Here is an 18,412-nt window from a genome sequence, read left to right on the forward strand (position 1 = left end):
TCTCTGAACGATGCCGATGTGAGTAATTTAAGCTGGTCTCAATATTAACTGCATTTATCACCTCACCTTTTCCTCCAAGGGGCTCAAGGGGGGGGCGTACCTGTTTCTCCCCCCTCCTCCCTTCATGCCCACAATCCTGCGAGGTCGCTTAGGCCAAGCCCTTAGCTTGTTGTGATTTCTTTTGGCGGATGTCGTTTTTTTCCTTTTCCTTAAACTGCAACGCATCTCCGACTGCGAGCAACAGCAACAACGTCCAAATGCATCCTGGCATTGCCTGCGTTTGTTTTTGTTTCTTGCGAAAAGAAGCGCGAGACGCTGCAAACTAATGTGCCGGGGAAAGCAAGAGGCGGTAATAAGCATGCCATGCGCGGCGCATAGCTGCTGATTTACAGCTCGCGCTGTGTTTACATTATTACACTACTAATTTCCACGGTCATAAAATCATATTTATATTTTATGCCACGGAGCAGGGGAAGGGGACTAAAGAGATCTTATTAGGCCATAAAAGAGGAATCAGGTCAGTGATAACACAGGGAGGGTTTCAAGCCCTGTAAATATCCTTTGTATCTTTTGGCCAGCCTCGCCACATCTCTCTCTCTTTCTCTCTCTCTCTCTCTCTCTCTCTCTCTCTCCCTCCACCCTTACCAACTCTGCCATCACCTCCAAAGTCACACCCTTCCCTTGTGTAACAGAAGCAGCCCAGGAGTGGCTCCAGCCGGTCAGAGGATCCTTTAACGCACCATATATTTTATCTGCATTTCCTAAAAGTTTACGGCGCCATTAGCTTGATGGATGACGTACATATTTATTGGCACAGAAGTAATAATGGAGAAGGAGAAGGCCCATAACCTTAAAAGGTAACTGAGGAAAAGAAGTGCTGCCTGGGGGATTTATGGAAGGCATAAACGTCTGTAGATAACAACAGAATAATTGAGTATTGGACTGCTGGTGGCTCCGACAGGCTCCATCCTAGTTAAGGGGGCTGTCAGGGACTCCTCCCCATAAAACCGGTTTTATTTCCTTTGTTTATTTTTTAGTGCTGGCGAAAAGCGTCTGTGAGCAAAAGCCTGAGGATGCCCTCCCCTCTCTCTTACTCTCTATCCCAAGACATAGTTCAGGGGTCCCCAAACTAAGGCCTGCAGGCCTGATAAGGCCTGAGGGATTCGTTTATCCAACCTCCGCCGCCCGCTGCCCGCTCTTACCGGCACTGCGCCGGGTGGCTGCCCACTTCCGGGTTGGAGGAGCACCAGAAATAGCTTGTGCAAGCGTTATTTATGCATGCGCAAGCATTATTTCTGGTGCACATTTGGGTCAGAGCAGGCTGGTGCACATGCTCACAAGCTATTTCCGGTGCTCCTCCGACCCTGAAGTGCACCGGAAATTGTGTGTGCGCATGCGCTCCCCACCCGCCGGCCCGCCGCGCAATCGGCGCTGGAGACACTGGCCCGAGGTGCGGTAAGTTTGCTGACCCCTGATCTAGGTCTTCTTCTTTTGCTCGATCAGGCCAATGGTCCATCTCGCCCAGCAGCCTTTTCTCGCAGCAAGACTTCTGAACCCTAGTTTCTGGAAACCTCAGGAGTGGGGTGTGCTATTGCCCTTCGGTCCTACTTGCCAGTTGCCCACTGAGGCATCTGGTTAGCTACCATGAGAAGACAATGCCAGATTAGATGGTCCATTGGCCTGACCCAGCAAACCCTTCTTATGGGAACTGCAGGCGGGCAGAGTGCAGACGCTCCCAGTGTCCCTATTTTCCAGGGACAGCCCTGGTTTTACAGAAGCCACCTCAGTTTCTGATTTGATCCTGGAATGTCCCGCTTTCCCTTAAAGGTAAAAGTAAAGGGACCCCTGACCATTAGGTCCAGTCGTGGACGACTCTGGGGTTGTGGCACTCATCTTGCTTTATTGGCCGAGGGAGCTGGCGTACAGCTTCCGGGTCATGTGGCCAGCATGACTAAGCCGCTTCTGGCGAACCAGAGCAGCACAAGGAAACACTGTTTACCTTCCTGCCAGAGTGGTACCTATTTATCTACTTTGCACTTTGACATGCTTTCGAACTGCTAGGTTGGCAGGAGCAGGGACCGAGCAACAGGCGCTCACCCCTTCGCGGGGATTTGAACCGCCGGCCTTCCGATCGGCAAGCCCTAGGCTCAGTGGTTTAACCCACAGTGCCACCTGCGTCCCGCTTTTCCTTAGGACATCCCTATTTTAATCGGAGGGTATGGTAGGATGTCCTTATTTTCACTGGAGAAATGGTGGAGGGTATAGAGCAGGCATAGGCAAACTCGGCCCTCCATATGTTCTGGGACTACAACTCCCATCATCCCTAGCTAACAGGACCAGTGGTCAGGGATGATGGGAGTTGTAGTCCCAAAACAGGTGGAGGGCCGAGTTTGCCTATGCCTGGTATAGAGTTATGCGAACCCTGAGCCAAGGAGATAAGTAACTATACAACCTTTAGAAGACATCTGAAGGCAGCCCTGTATCAGGAAGGTTTTGTAAATGTTTAATTGTGGGTTGTGAAACACAAGAGCAGTCAAGTACAACATTCCTAGAGTGAACATGTTTACACATGGGGAGGAATGTTTGTCCAGCAAGCAGGTAAACTTCCTGTATCCTTCTGGGCTGGGACAGACTCCCTCTGCATGTGACTAGAAGTGGGCGTGGCCTCACCTGTGCAGGTAATGACAAAAGCACAGGGCAGAGCAGCCATCTCTCTCTCTTTGACTACATGCATCAAAGAAGCAACATCTGCTTAGCCAAAGATGCTCTCTTGTCTTCCAGCCAAGAGAGGACAAAGGGGCTGTCTCCTTATGAGATAATTCCCAGGTGTATGTTACTTTTCTATGCTAAGTCTGCCTTCTGGGATCCGATTGTGAACAGAATGTGAGTGAGTAAACTCTTTTTATACTTTTATAGAAGACTGTGTCGTGTCTTATCTTTTTATGAGGGAATAAGGGGGAAATACCAGAACAGTTATTATAGAGGCTTTAGCGAGCCTGAGCAAACGCATCCGCTGTGAGTTTAAAAAGGGGAATGTTACTCTGCTAAATTGTGAACTTGTTAACACGAGTTGGAAAGGCTATAATCAGACAATTTAGCCTCTCCTGCATCCCTGAACATTCCCACATTAATGGGTGGTGTATAGATAATAAAATGATGCTGATGCTGATGCTGATGATGAACTAGGATGTCCCTATATTCATCGGATAAATGTCGGAGAGTATGAAAGTGCTGCTGTTGTGCTCAGATCCTGCTTGCCATTGAGGCACCCGGTTGGCCACTGTGAGCGCAGGATGGGCCTGATCCAGGAAGCTCTTCTGATGTTCTTATTTATCTATTGCTCTTTAGTCTTTTCTCCTCTCTCTGGGCAGCTTTGCAGGGCAGCCTCTGCTTGGCTGCCCAAGGCCTGCTCCCCGGCTTGTTCTGCTCGCACCTGTTACGAACCCTTCTTTCTCCATCTGGAGAGCATCCATTCCGGAGACCCAAGAGGGGCGGCAAATCTCGCTTCTTAAGTGGAGGGAAAGGGACAAAGGTAATCAGCGCATTTGAACCTGAAGGGTCTCTTAAAGGCCTGCTAACATGCAGCAGCTGTTCCTGGGGAAAGGCACAGCCGTGGGATCTGCCAAGCCCTGGGATGAATTCATATTTGAAGCCCTCATTCTTTTATGCGTCCCAAAGCATGAATGAGCTGGCATGAAATACTTGCAACAAACAAGATATTTCTTCTTCTTCTTCTTCTTCTTCTTCTTCTTCTTCTTCTTCTTCTTCTTCTTCGTCTTCTTCGTCTTCTTCGTCTTCTTCGTCTTCTTCGTCTTCTTCGTCTTCTTCTTCCCCTCTCCCTCCCCTTTTCTTTTTGGCGGCAAAATGAACCCCCCCCCCATCCTTCTCTGAGCGGAGAGGGTGGGTGGAATGAGCAACCACCTGAAAACGCACGAAAAGATGAAAAACTCCTTCAAGGTAATTAGATGATTAAGAACCTTTTAAGCCCAGGACCTAACAGATTTGTTATCTGGAGCTGCTCTTTTTACACATTCCAAGCTTTTATTCTCTGCTTACCGCCCGCCTTATTGCAATCCCCCCCCCCATCTCCCGCTGCTGCCCTGCGCCACCCACTTGGTTCCTACTCATACAAAGCTGAAATCCTTTTCAGAGTCCTGAACAAGATACTGTTCATCTCTCGCACGGCAAAAGAAACGCAGGCAACAGAGGCTTACTTCTTCATCCCATCCATTCAAACCGGGCTAGCTTACGGCATGCGGCTTGCGCCAGCGATACAGGAGGGTTGCGATGCTAGGAAGGAATCATTGAAAGTTGCAGTTGGAGAGGTTTTGGTGGGAGAAAGAGGTCTTTCTCGCTGCCACAAGGGCCAAATTAGAACATAAGAACTTGAGAAGAACCTGCAGGATCAGGCCAATGGCCCATCTAGTCCAGCATCCTGTTCTCACAGTGGCCAACGAAATGCCTATGGGAAACCTGTGTTGAAAATCAAGCCTTTATCAGGAGAAACTGGCAACTCTCCCAGGCACCCGGCTTGGTCTCCGGTTGACCTCCCTGTCTGCTTTTCCGGCAAGATCCAGGCAGAGGTCGCGATAGGCGATCCTTCTCAGCGTGAGAAGAACACCCCCCCCCTTTCCTGCCCCCCCGGCAGGGGAAGAGATAAACAGAAACGTATTTACATGCCTTTATTTCTGTCTTTGCAGCATTACAAAAAACATGACTGCTCTCTTCAAACTCCAGCAGTTGAGAGAGCAAACACTTCCTGTACAGCTCATATTACACTCTGAGCTAATTCCGGTGCCCTCTGCTTCCCACAGACAGTCCCAACATCATGTGACGTTTTCAAGCAATCAGCTCGCAGTAGCATTGCTTCTATATCGTAACAACCTGTACGCAGGATCCGAGCACAAGAGCAACTCTCCCCTCCTGGGATTTCTGGCAAAGCCACTTCTGCCCTGCAGAGGAGGTGGGGTTGTAGGCTGCATGCCCCCAGCCCCAGCACGATTGGGGGAATCCCCAGCCACGTCACCCCCTGGCCAGCCAATCGGCTGGCTCTGGGGGCATGGCCTGTCCTATTTAAGGCAGGCGCGGCCAGGGATCTCCCTCTTTCCCCGCCTGCCAGCTGTTCCGATTTTTCCCACCCTCCCGCCCTTTCAGGTTTTCGTTCCTTGACCTTGCTACGGACCTTGGTTGGTCGCCGTTGAGGGGCCTGGTAAGAATTTTTCCACTTGGCAAATTGGCACCAGCCACTTGGTTTTTGCCTATCTCATAGCAAATTGTCACAATTTTCTTGATACTGGTGGTTAGGCATTGGTATTGTTCTGTAGTTGGAAGAGGAGAGGAAGTTACGATCACCTGCCCTGCATATCGAAGGGTAATCCGATAAAGGGTTTTGGGGAGCGTGGCCCTGTCCAAAGCCTAGGGGGGTGAGGGCTTAAGGCACGCCCCCTATTGGTGACCCCGGGGGAGTTCCTAGTTGATGTGCATCAGCAGGACTCCCCCTACTGGTGGTTAACCCTTCCTGGACTTCAAGCGGATGGGCTGAAGTCGAGTATAGTTGGTTAGGACCAATGCCTAAGCCAATACTGCTCATCACCTGTAACCAATAAAGTTGTGGCCTTATTTAGCCCATTAACCTTCATAATTGTGTCATGTGTCTTTATTTCCACTTGGGGGGGGGGGCGGAAACTTGCCACGCAACTGATATTCTGAAGCATCGCTGCCTTTGAACATGGAGACAGAGCCTAGCCATCATTGCTAGCAGCCATCAACAGGCCTCTCCTCCAATAATCTGTCCAATCCTCTCTTAAAGCCATCTAGCCTGGTGGTCATCTAGTGGGAGGTAGTTCCATAGTTTTACTATGCACTCTTACTTGAATTCTGCTTCCTGGTTTGGCCAGTTTGAGAACAGGGTGCTGGACTAGATGGCTTGCTGGCCTGATGCTACAGGCTCTCCTGACATTCTTATGGAGGTCCAACATCATCTGCGTGGTCACAGGTCTGTCATCCTTGCCTTCTGATATGCTGACAACCACAAGAAGGAATGTAGGACTTTCGTTGAGTTTTTTCCCCTTTCAAATCTTAGGGAATGCGTAAGTTGGCATGTTCTCTCTATTAACAACCCATTGCTCCACTTCTTCTCTGCTTCTTAATAAATATCCCAGTCCTAAGAATGGTTCTGTCTTTGTCCTCTCAAACACCACATTTCCTTTCCAACAATTCATTCCACAAAGGATGGAGTTGCCAAGTGTGTTGTAAACCAGCAGGGCTCAATTCTCCCAAGCCTCCGTCGCAAAGGGAAATTATACGTCAGAGTGAAGTATCCCGGTTACAAATCATCCCACCATATTGTCAGCCTGTTTTGATTGAGCTCGACGCCGGAGGCGTAAATATTCTTGCTTTATTGCCAAGCTGAAGTTCTGAACAGGACGCGGACAGGCCTTTCCAACGTCTGCGCTTTGTGTGAGCAATGGCGATTTGGATCTTAATCAGGTGAACGACTGAAAATGGACTAATCCGATCTCTTGTAAAAGAAGACTAGTCTTCAACTGGTCCATTAAGGGGCAACTGTTATTGAAGATACGATATAGAAGAAGCTTTGGGATGCTGTACCATTATGTTCCAAATCTGCCCCGGGTCTGAGAAATAATGCTAAGAACTGTTTTTGAGGTGCCATTATACACCTGTAAAGCTTTCTTTACAGAAACGCGGGTGGCGCTGTGGGTTAAACAACAGAGCCCAGGACTTGCCGATCAGAAGGTCGGCGGTTCAAATCCCCACGATGGGGTGAGCTCCCGTTGCTCGGTCCCTGCTCCTGCCAACCTAGCAGTTCGAAAGCACATCAAAGTGCAAGTAGATAAATAGGTACCGCTCCGGCGGGAAGGTAAACAGCGTTTCCGTGCGCTGCTCTGGTTCGCCAGAAGCGGCTTAGTCATGCTGGCCACAACCCAGAAGCTGTACACCGGCTCCCTCGGCCAATAAAGCGAGATGAGCGCCGCAACCCCAGAGCAGTCACGACTGGACCTAATGTTCAGGGGTCCCTTTACCTTTAAAGCTTTCTTACATTTCAAGAACAATGGCAATATTCCACCAAATAACGATGGAATGACTTCTGCTTGCACAATGAGACTTGTCCCACTCTCTCCTCTCTGTATCTCCTCCACAATTTATTTTGGGGTCTTCCCCAACCTTCCCAAACAGATTTGGTAATGGCATGGGATGCTCACTGGAAAAGGAGAGGGGCGTAAGTCATTTTCTACAAGCAGAAGTTCTCGCACTCAACTAATTGTTTTCTTGAATACCACCCAATATCTTTGTTGGTGAAGTAGGGAAAATATGGGGCTTCCCTCGCCCTTGATCTGGAGACAGCAGCTAGGGCAGAATGCTGCACCCGATTGCTGACAGGGGTGAGGCCTGGTTAGCAGATTTGGAATATCTGATCGTTTTGATTTGTTGATTTGTTGAGTTAACGAGGGCCATGTGACGTTTCCTAAGTTCCATGCTGCATTACAGAGGCAGTCGAAACTCCGACTGCTGTTGCCCACCAGAGATACCGTATTTTTCGCTCTATAAGACACACCAGACCACAAGACGCACCTAGTTTTTGGAGGAAGAAAACAAGAAAAAAAATATTCTGAATCTCAGAAACCAGAACAGCAAGAGGGATCGCTGTGCAGTGAAAGCAGCAATCCCTCTTGCTGTTCTGGCTTCTGTGATAGCTGCGCAGCCTGCATTCGCTCCATAAGACGCACACACATTTCCCCTTACTTTTTAGGAGGGAAAAAGTGAGTCTTATAGAGCAAAAAATACGGTACTTCTCAGGTGTTGTATTGTTGGCCCAGAAATGGAAGCAAGAAGAAATACCGACGAAAGAAGAATGGCAGATAAAATTAATGGACTATGCAGAATTGGATAAAATACGAACTATTTGAAGAGCAACTGTAATCAACAAATTACGCTAGTAGGACTACAAGAAGTTTTGTAAGGAGAAACATATGAAATATTGCAAAGAAGAGAAAGAAGAGAGACATTAGTTATGAGATTTAAATGTAATAGTGTAAGCAAGATATGTATATTAAGTGAAAAGATTGGAAAATTTTCAGATGTGATTGATGGAAGTCAAAAAATTGTATATTAAAGTATGTTTAATAATTGTTGAAAATGATATGTTAAAAAACTGATTTTTTATATATATATGATACTTCTCAGGTGTTGACTGCTGCTGCAACATCTTTGGAAGGCAAAATACTGATGCTGTTACATAGCAAATATTTTCAGGATATTATTATTATTATTATTATTAATTTAGAACCCTCCTCCTTTCTCCAAGGAGCTCAAGGTTGAAGAACAATGGTTCTGCCACTCCTCATTTCCTCCCCACGATGACCCTGTGAGGTAGGTTGGGCTGAGAGGCAAGAGCGACTGGCCCAAGGTCATACTCTTTTTTTCTTTTTCTTTTTTCTTTTTTATTGATTTCAATCCATTATACAACACCAAACATTTAGGCAACAGAAAAGACAAACCAAACACCAAAAAAGAAGAAAAAGAGAGACAAACAACGGAAAAAAAGAAACATCACATAACCATAAAACCCTAACAAATTAAACTTACATTAACATATAACAACAACTAGATCACACAACATTGAATGACTTCCCTTCGTCTTGGCTTCGGAATGTACTACAATGGATTTTCTATCTGCAGTTTCATTTTCATATAACTCTTTACGTCGCAAGCGTTATATCGAGCCTACTGTGATTTTTAAGTTTTTTACGTCTGTTTCAATGTATGTCATAAATTTATTCCATTCATTATTAAACTTTGTGTCTTTTTGGTTTCTTATTTTCTGTGTCATTTTTTTGCCAATTCTATATAATCAAATAGTTTAACTTGCCACTCATTAATAGTTGGGATTTTTGAAGTTTTCCAATTTTGTGCTATTAATGCAATTTTGTGCATTAATAGCACATTAATGGCCCAAGGTCATACTCAAGGAACTTCATGGCCGTGTGGAGATTCGAACCCTGCTCTCGCAGGTCCTAGCCCAAGTCTCCAACCGTTCTACTACCACTGGCTCTGTTGGATATTGACACATTCACATTGACACATGCGAACACACCCAGAGACTATTTGAAGGCTATCCACCCAGAAAGAAAGGAAATGGAGTCCATTATTACCAGAGACCAGATAGATGATGGTTAAATTTATTACCTGCCCTTCATCAGCATTTATCGTAATGGGTTACAACAATTTTAAATACCGAATTAAAAGTAATCAAAGCAAATTGCAACCACAGGAATAGGGTGGACCTGGAAGATTCACATCTCAGGTATTAAATGTCAGGCATTTCATAGAATCATAGAAACTTAGAGTTGGAAAGGAGCCAAGAATCATCTAGTCAGACCCGCTGCAATGCGGGAATCCCAGCTAAAGCATCCATAACAGATGGCCTGGAAGCTGGGCAGGGAAGAAGCCAGACACGCCTTATGTGAAGGGAATTCCACAACTTAGGGGCTACCACAAAAAAGGCCCTCTCCTTGCCCACCCCTCTCCCCAGCCTGGAACTTTCTCAGATGAAGCCAACAAATTTCTAAGCATCATAGCCAGACACTGGAGAGACCTGTCAGGAGTAAGCATGGACCAATGGTACCAAATAGTATGTGAAACAGCCCTACTAGAAAAATTAACTAATAAACTGAAACTGACACGGGGACAAACAGAAGAAGACGCCTTCACCCCGGTATGGCTCCCCTTTATCACACACACAGCCCAACAGGACAAGGACAATAATCCACCAACAGCATACAAATCAATATGGCTAACCTGATCCAAAACACCCACCCACCTCACTCACACACGTAAACAAAGATCACCACAGCCAATCACAAGCAAACAATCACACCCTAGGCCAACCCCAACCTCTCTCACCACCAAAGGAACACAAGTGAACAACACAAACAACGCTGACCCCAAACTCTACATACATTAAACATAATAGAAACACCGCCACCCGACCCCACCCCCATCCATCTTCCCTCTCTCCACTCCCCCTTTCTTTTTTCTTTCTTTTTTCTTTTCTTCTCCCCCTAATGCCTCAACAAATGAAATGGATTTGTAAAAATGTCACATGGAAAAACAACAACGAGGTATTACACTTACTTCTGTAAAACAAGAAAATCCTTAATAAATAATAATAATAAAACTCTCTCCATGTTTCCTCCCCACCCATTCCCCTTAAAGGCAAGATGGCAGACCCTGGCAAACAGCCCCAGGGCATTCCTACCTCAGGAACCTTGACTCGTCCTTCCAAGAAGTGGCAGTTGAGGGGTTCGTGAGTACAGACATGGCGGTATTTGCACCAGTGGCACCGGTAAGGGCTCTCCACGCAGGACAGGCACCTGGGCAGAAGAGGAGAAGGAAATCGAGAGACGTCAAATGCAAAATATGATCTAGACATTTAAAGAAGACACAGGGAAAACCACACCATGGGGAGGGGAAGCAAAGAACATTATTATTATTATTAATAATAATAATAATAATAATAATAATATTTATTTGCTGCTTTTTCACAAAAGTGACTCAAAGTGGCTTAAAACGAACAGTAATGCCCAGTACAAGAACAAGAATAAAAGAGGAAACTGAAATAATCATTAAATATATATATATATTATTTGTTGTCCACCTAATTCTCCAAGGACTCAAAGCTCTCCCCCGCCTCATAAATACCCACAACAGTCCTGTGAGGTAGGTAAGGTGGCTGAGTGGCAGTGTCTAGCCCAAGGTGACCCAGTGAGCTTCCTGAGTGAGTAGAGATTCAAACCCAGGTCTTTCCCGGGTCCTAGTCTGAAGTCTAACCACTACACCACACTGGCTCATAAAAGGCAGATCCCACTTAACCCATGCCGTTGAAAAGATGAGCAGAAGAAGAGGCCGCAAATATACGTAAGTCCTGTCCTCAATGAGGACCAGAAGCCTGGGAGAATAGAAATGTTTCTGCCTCAAGCCTGGACACAGACAAGGATGATGCCAGGCACACCTTTGTGGGCGGAGCATTCCATGAATGGGGAGCCACCACCAAAAAGGCCCCATCCTCATGTCCCTACCCTTTGAAACGCCTTCAGAGGAGGCACACAGAGAAGAGCTTCAGGTGACGAATGCGAGATATTGGGGTCCTGAGCTGAGTAAGTCTTTAAAGGCCAAAAGCAGCACTTTGAATTGAGCCAATAATCCAATTGGTAGCCAAGACTGCTTTTGTTTTTATGTTTAGAAGAAGAAGAAGAAGGAGAAGAAGAGTTTGGATTTGATATCTCGCTTTATCACTACCCTAAGGAGTCTCAAAGCGGCTAACAATCTCCTTTTCCCTTTCTCTGCCACAACAAACACTCTGTGAGGTGAGTGGGGCTGAGAGACTTCAGAGAAGTGTGACTGGCCCAAGATCACCCAGCAGCTGCATGTGGAGGAGCGGGGAAGCGAACCCAGTTCACCAGATTACGAGTCCACTGCTCTTAACCACTACACCACACTGGCTCTCCCATCCTGCCCTATTTAATAATCTGGTTGCTGAGTTCTGCAGAAGCTGCAGCTTCCAAACCATCTTCAAAGGCAGCCCCACGTACAATGCATTTCAGCAATCTAACTGAGGGGTAATGTTATGCAACTGCTGGGTGGTTTACAGCATATATATAAAAACTGTAATACAGAGCTGCCTTCTTCTAAAAGTCAGATAGTTGTTTATTTCCTTGATATCTGATGGGAGGGCGTTCCACAGGGCGGGTGCCACTACCAAGAAGGCCCTCTGCCTGGTTCCCTGTAACCTCAATTCATGCAGGGAGGGAACTGCCAGAAGGTCCTCAGAGCTGTATCTCAGTGTCTGGGCTGAACGATGGGGATGGAGACGCTCCTTCAGGTATACTGGACCGAGGCCATTTAGGGCTTTAAAGGTCAGCACCAACACTTTGAATTGTGCTCAGAAACGTACTAGGAGCCAATGTAGATCTTTCAGGACCGGTGTTATATGGTCTCGGCAGCCACTCCCAGTCCCCAGTCTAGCTGCCTCATTCTAGATTAGTTGCAGTTTCCGAGTCACATAGCATAGCTGTAGGCTCTAAAACATTGCATACGACAGATGAATCCGGCCAAAATTTCTCAAAGAATTTTTGGACTGGGAGGGACCCCACGGGACATCTAGTCCAACCCCCTGCAATGCGGTAACGGCAGCTCAATTGGATCAAAACTGGATTGCTGAGAATTTCAGTGTTCAGGGTTTTAACCCTCAAAGGAAGCCTTGCCATGACGGAGGCTCAGAAACAAGAGGACAATGCTAGGATCAGACCCCAGCATCCACAATCTTTCTGCCCTCTCCTTGTCGCATGAACTCCCTACTTCCCTTCCTCGCTGCAAATGTAAGCCCAGACGTAAAAGCAAATATCTCATAATTGCTGTGTACACATTTTTCTTTTTGTAAAAAGAAAGAAAAAGGCTAGGGAACTCCCTGGGTTATTCCTATTCTGTCTGAACCCCCGATGCAAACACTCCACCTCCCTCGCCTGCTGGTGAAATCTGTCTCTGCTTCAATCCACCGAAGACTCGGCTGTTCTTTAAATTGATAACAAGCTCCTGCTCTGATAAATCAAATTAAAAATGGATAGTGTATTATAGTTTGTCAAGTCGGAAAGCAAAACACGCCATAAATATTTAAACGCCAGCATCTCTGGGTAGCTGAAGTCGGGTTTCCAACCGCCTCCCCCTTCTCTCCCCCCCCCTTCCAATTTCACCTGCACTGCTGTTTGTCAAAGTGGCAGAGACGGGGAAATAGGATTTGGCGTCGCTTGCGAATTGCCAAACTGATGCAAATATCCCTTCCTGGTGCAGCTAGAGCACACTTTGGGGGCGAGGAAATCTGCGATAGAGCACCAGTTGCGGAAAAGGGTGGTGCAAAAATCTGGGATGCTAAAGATACGGTGGGTGCATGCCATGGGAACGCTAGATCTCCCAGAACATGTGAATTGCACTGTGGGTGAAACCACAGAGCCTAGGGCTTGCCAATCAGAAGGTCGACGGTTCGAATCCCTGCGATGGGGTGAGCTGTTGCTCAGTCCCTTCTCCTGCCAAACAAGCAGTTCAAAAGCATGTCAAAGTGCAAGTAGATAAATAGGTACTGCTCCGGCGGGAAGGTAAACGGCGTTTCCGTGCACTGCTCTGGTTCACCAGAAGCGGCTTAGTCATGCTGGCCATATGACCCGGAAGCTGTACGCCGGCTCCCTCGGCCTTTAAAGAGAGATGAGCGCCACAACCCAGAGTCGGCCACGACTGGACCTAATGGTCAGGGGTCCCTTTACCTTTACCTTATGATTGTACAAAGAGGGACGCCACCTGATATGCGTTTAAAGCAGGATCATTTCCCCAAAGAATCCTGGGAGCTGTGTTTCATTATGGGTGCTGAGAGTTATTAGGAGACACCCCTAGGCCCCCAAAAGCATACCGTCCAAGTGCCCCTATTTTCCAGGCACAGTTCGAGAATTACGAATGCCATCCTGGCTTCTGATTCAATCCCAGAATGAATCTCCTTTGCCAGTGCTGCCACCGACCAGCTCAGGGATGAGGATGAGCTGGAATGTTGGAGGGTGTGCGGAAAGAGCTACGATTCCCAGAGTTTGCCGGGGAGACGGACTGGTGCTTAAACCGCAAACTTACGAGTTGTGGACGCTGCAATTGTAGAAGACGAAACTGGTGCTGGCAAAAGTCATCCCTGTTTCCTTCGATTTGAGCTGGAGTTGGACAATGTGGTGATCTCCTGGAAGAGGAAGAAGAAACAGGGCTTATTACATCTAGTTGCATGGCGAGTCCCCCCACCCCATTGGAACTAAAGACACATGACATATGACACAATTATTAAGGTTAATGGACTAAATAAGGCCACAACTTTATTGGTTACAGGTGATGAGCAGTATTGGCTTAGGCATTGGTCCTAACCGACTATATCCAGCTTCAGCCCGTCCGCTAGAGGTCCGGGAAGGGTTAACCACCAGTAGGGGGAGTCCTGCTGATGCACATCAACTAGGAACTCCCCCGGGGTCACCAATAGGGGGCGTGCCTTAGGCCCTCACCTCCCTAGGCTTTGGACAGGGCCATGCCCCCCCGGAATCCTTTATCGGACTACCCTTCAATATGTGGGGCAGGTGATGGCACTAGCTCCCCTCTTCCAGCTACAGAACAAAACCAATGCCTAACTGCCGATACCAAGAAAGTTACACGAGGTAGGCGAAAACCAAGTGGCTGGTGCCAATTTACCAAGTGGAAAAATTCCTACCAGGCCCCTCAATGGCGACCAACCAAGATCCATAGCAAGGTCAAGGAACAAAAACCTTGGTGCGAAAAACCAGAACAGCTGGCAAGTGGCAAAGCAAAGAGGGAGAGCCCCGGCTGCGTCTTGCTTTAAATAGGGCAGACCATGCCCCCAGAGCCAACCGATTGGTTGGCCAGATGATGACGCGGCCAGGAATCCCCCCATTCGTGCTGGGGCTGGGCTCCAGCCGCAGCATGCGTGGTGGGGCTGTGAAACCTGCAACTCCACCTCCTTCAAGGGCGGAAGTGGCTTTCTAAAAGAGGAAGACAATCCACACTCTGTTCACAAGGAAGTTCTTCTTGCTGCCGAACTTGGCTCCCTTTCCACCTGCTCTCAAGATGCAACCCTCAGCACGCTGCGTTCCTTAAAGAATCATGGGAAGTCCGCTCACCTTTTAATTGGTGGGGGCATTGTAGCCAGACAGCCAAGCCTCAATAGTTTTCCGGCTTAGGGGTGGAGATATGCCCCCTCCTTTCTATGTCATCTGTGCTGGGGGACAGCCCCTGTCAATCAGCTGGCAGGGTGGGGGTGGCCGCATGTAATTTAACTGCGGCACAGCCAGTTGGCACCCTCTTCTTGCCTCTTCGCCACATCACCCTACCCACCCACCCTCTTTTCATGCTTTTCTCTGATATGACCTGGTTATGGCAATTGTCAGCCGCCATGATGTTGGGGCCGCATAGGAATTTTTCCCACCAGCCATTTGGTTTACGCCTACCTATTAGCAATTGTCACAACTTTTGTGAGGTTAGGCATTGGGTAAGCCTTCATTTGGTTGGAGGGAAGGTTGTTGTCTTCACCTGCCCCTCCTCAGTAAAGGTATCCTGTTAAAGGGACCCAGGGTGCGAATCCTGTCCAATGCCTGGACGTGGGCTAGGGCCATGTCAAAGCCCCTATGGCAGCCTTTCTCAACCTGTGGGTCCCCAGATGTTGTTGAACTACAACTCCCATCATCCCTAGCTAGCAAGGCCAGAGCTCAGGGATGATGGGAATTGTAGTCCAACAACATCTGGGGACCCACAGGTTGAGAACCGCTGCCCTATGGGGACCCCATGGGTGCCACTATCTGATGTAAGCTATAGGGCACCCCCTATCGGTGGGTTAACCTTCTGTGTACTCCCTGAAGACGGGCAGGAGTCAAGATACAGCCTGGCTTCACTCCAATGTCTAAGCCAGACATGGCCAAACTTGGCCCTCCAGATGTTTTGGGACTACAACTCCCATCATCCCTAGCTAACAGGACCAGTGGTCAGGGCTGATGGGAATTGTAGTCCCAAAACAGCTGGAGGGCCAAGTTTGGCCATGCCTGCCCTAAGCCAAACCGCTCACATCTGTAACCAACAAAGTTGTGTCATATTTGAACCCTTAAAGCAAAATACTCTGTGTCAGTGTGTTTTATTGTTCTCCTGGGAACTTAGTGGCTCGGGTGCCTTGGCACACAAATGTAGCTTAACCCTTCACAGAAGTGAAATTCCTAATACCCTAAAGAAACAACCGTTCTCAAGATCCTTTGGGGCGGGAGGGAGATCTCTAAATGTGCATTGGATGTGCTTTAAAACAGAGACTCGTAGAATTGTAACATTGCAAGGGACCCCAAAGGGCATCCAGTCCAACCCCCTGCAATGCAGGAATCACCTTGTTTCATAGGAGCCTTCCTGCCCTCTTCTTTAATTCCATCCGCCCCATTCCAGTAAGTATAGGCCACAACCTTACTCCCTTTCTCCCGCCTCACATCTCCGCCTGCCTAACAGACCAGGATGCTGGCTGATGACAGTAATTGCAAGAATTTCATAAGGAAGGTGCACATGTTTAATGCAAAACTTTAACCCGCCTGCCCTCTTCCACCTCTATTATTTTCTTCCTCACCTGAGAGAGTCATTAATCAATCACGCCAAAGGGAACCTGACAACAACTCATCACCGCCGGCCTGTACACACACATGCGCATGCACACTCCTGCATACATTTTGCCATCGGAGTGCCCCACTGCTGCCCATCTGCCATGCTGATGACTTTGACAGCTCAGTTAAATGCGTTGCATTTAATAAGAGCTACTCTTCCCTTAGGGATGCGGGTGGCGCTGTGGTCTAAACCACAGAGCCTAGGGCTTGCCGATCAGAAGGTCGGTGGTTCAAATCCCTGTGACAGGGTGAGCTCCCGTTGCTCGGTCCCTGCTCCTGCCAACCCAGCAGTTCGAAAGCACGTCAAAGTGCAAGTAGATAAATAGGTACTGCTCCGGTGGGAAAGTAAACGGCATTTCTGTGCGCTGCTCTGGTTTCACCAGAAGAGGCTTAGTCATGCTGGCCACATGACCCGGAAACTGTACACCAGCTCCCTCGGCCAACAAAGCGAGATGAGCGCTGCAATCCCAGAGTCGGCCACGACTGGACCTAATGGTCAGGGGTCCCTTTACCTCTTAACTTAGATTTAGGGGACATGGGTGGCACTGTGGTCTAAACCACAGAGCCTAGGGCTTGCCAATCGGGAGGTCGGCAGTTTGAATCCCTGCAACGGGGTGAGCTCCCGTTGCTTGGTCCCTGCTCCTGCCCACCTAGCAGTTCGAAAGCATGTCAAAGTGCAAGTAGATAAATAGGTACCGCTCCGGCGGGAAGGTAAATGGCGTTTCCATGCGCTGCTGTGGTTCGCCAGAAGCGGCTTAGTCATGCTGGCCACATGACCCAAAAGCTGTCTGCAGACAAATGCCGGCTCCCTCAGCCAGTAAAACGAGATGAGCACTGCAACCCCAGAGTCATCAGCGACTGGACCTAAGGGTCAGTGGTCCCTTTACCTTTACCTTTTGCTTCTCCCTTGCTGGGGACTTCAGAGGGCTGTACAGAGCAGTGGGAGCAATGTATGCCTGCTTGCCCCCCCATTTAAATTTGGGCAAGGGGGAAGAGAAGGTCCACTTGGGTTCAGCACATGTCAGAAATGATCCCCTCTCCTGTGCCATATCAGGATATTCAAGGTCAGCTCTTGGGTTCACTGAGAAGCATACTTGATAAGTGGCCCCCAAACTTGTGGCAGGGTTAAGTGCCCTCCCCAAATGCCACAGTTCACCTTCAAAAGGAAAAAGGAAATCCCAAGAAATTTGGGATGGGTACATCTCTCCATTTCCCTTCCCCACCCCAAACTTAAATTCTTTTCCCCGCATCAGTTTGCACTTTTTTTAATTAAGGAGAAGAAGAAAAAGAACCTCATGAAAATGTATCACTGTGAATTTCTGTGTTTGTGTACGCACCTTTTTACAAAGCCGTTTCCCTTAAAACAATGAATTTTGTATGGCTTCCCCCGCAGATGTGCACAATGTTTAATGCACACTTTACCCAACCTCATGCGTTCTTTGTGAGCGTGCACTGGCAAAATTCAAGAGACGTGTGGGTTTCAAAGGACGGCTGCTTTTCGGCTGGTGCATCCTTCCGGCAACAGTGAATTGTGCAGGTAGCAGACCTTTAGATGGGAACTGAATTCAGTTTCTTCCCCCTGTCTCTGTGACAACATCCTGGGTGGAGACTCGGCCGGACTCACCGTTCGCTGTGATGATCTTTGGCACCTCCTTGGCTGCGGGGGACTTGCACTGAATCCGGCTCCCCAGAACCACGCCGTCCATTTCCGACAGGTCCCCAAAGGTGCAATTGACGCCGTCCGACAGCTCCGGGACATTGTAAGTCTCCAGGACCAGCTGCAGGAGAAAAGGGGAGAGCAGAAGCTAGAGGTGGTTGTTGCAGGAAGCCCAGCGAGAGAGGCAGAATTACACTGGCGGTGCTAAGACAAAATGCCTCTTGCTTGCTAAGTGGCATCCTTCGACAGAAAGCAGTGCTCAGGGTGGGGAAGGGGTGCGATGCAGATGTAAACGCGAGGTGGCAATGCAGGGGCTCCTGGCGCAGCGCCGTGCTGTGGTGGGTTTGCCCGGTGGCGGGTAGGAGTGCTCTGCAGCGCTCATGCAAAGTGGGCAGCCCTTGGGGAATGCCGTGAAGATTCGAGGCTCGCCGGCACGAGCGACGCTTCTGAGGAAGGCGGCTAGTTACTCACAAGAGGCACTCTGTGGACTACAGAGAAACTGCAATGCTGCAGC

The 18,412-nt window shown here is 48.3% G+C and overlaps 1 protein-coding gene across 4 annotated transcripts in view; it reads right to left on the bottom strand.

Moving 5' to 3' along the window:
- The window catches only part of PLXNA4 (plexin A4), a 618,767-nt gene that overhangs the window by 136,072 nt on the left and 464,283 nt on the right, over positions 1 to 18,412 (bottom strand). For all 4 annotated transcript variants that reach the window (XM_083401717.1, XM_083401718.1, XM_083401719.1 and 1 more), the window contains 3 exons: positions 17,866 to 18,019; positions 13,690 to 13,789; positions 10,280 to 10,394 (listed from right to left, as the gene is read on the bottom strand). In XM_083401717.1, coding sequence (XP_083257843.1) covers positions 10,280 to 10,394; positions 13,690 to 13,789; positions 17,866 to 18,019 — 369 coding nt within the window. The remainder of the gene's footprint in view (positions 1 to 10,279; positions 10,395 to 13,689; positions 13,790 to 17,865; positions 18,020 to 18,412) is intronic.

This window comes from Podarcis tiliguerta (genome assembly GCF_965153285.1).
Source record: "Podarcis tiliguerta genome assembly, chromosome: 10".
NCBI lineage: Eukaryota > Metazoa > Chordata > Lepidosauria > Squamata > Lacertidae > Podarcis > Podarcis tiliguerta.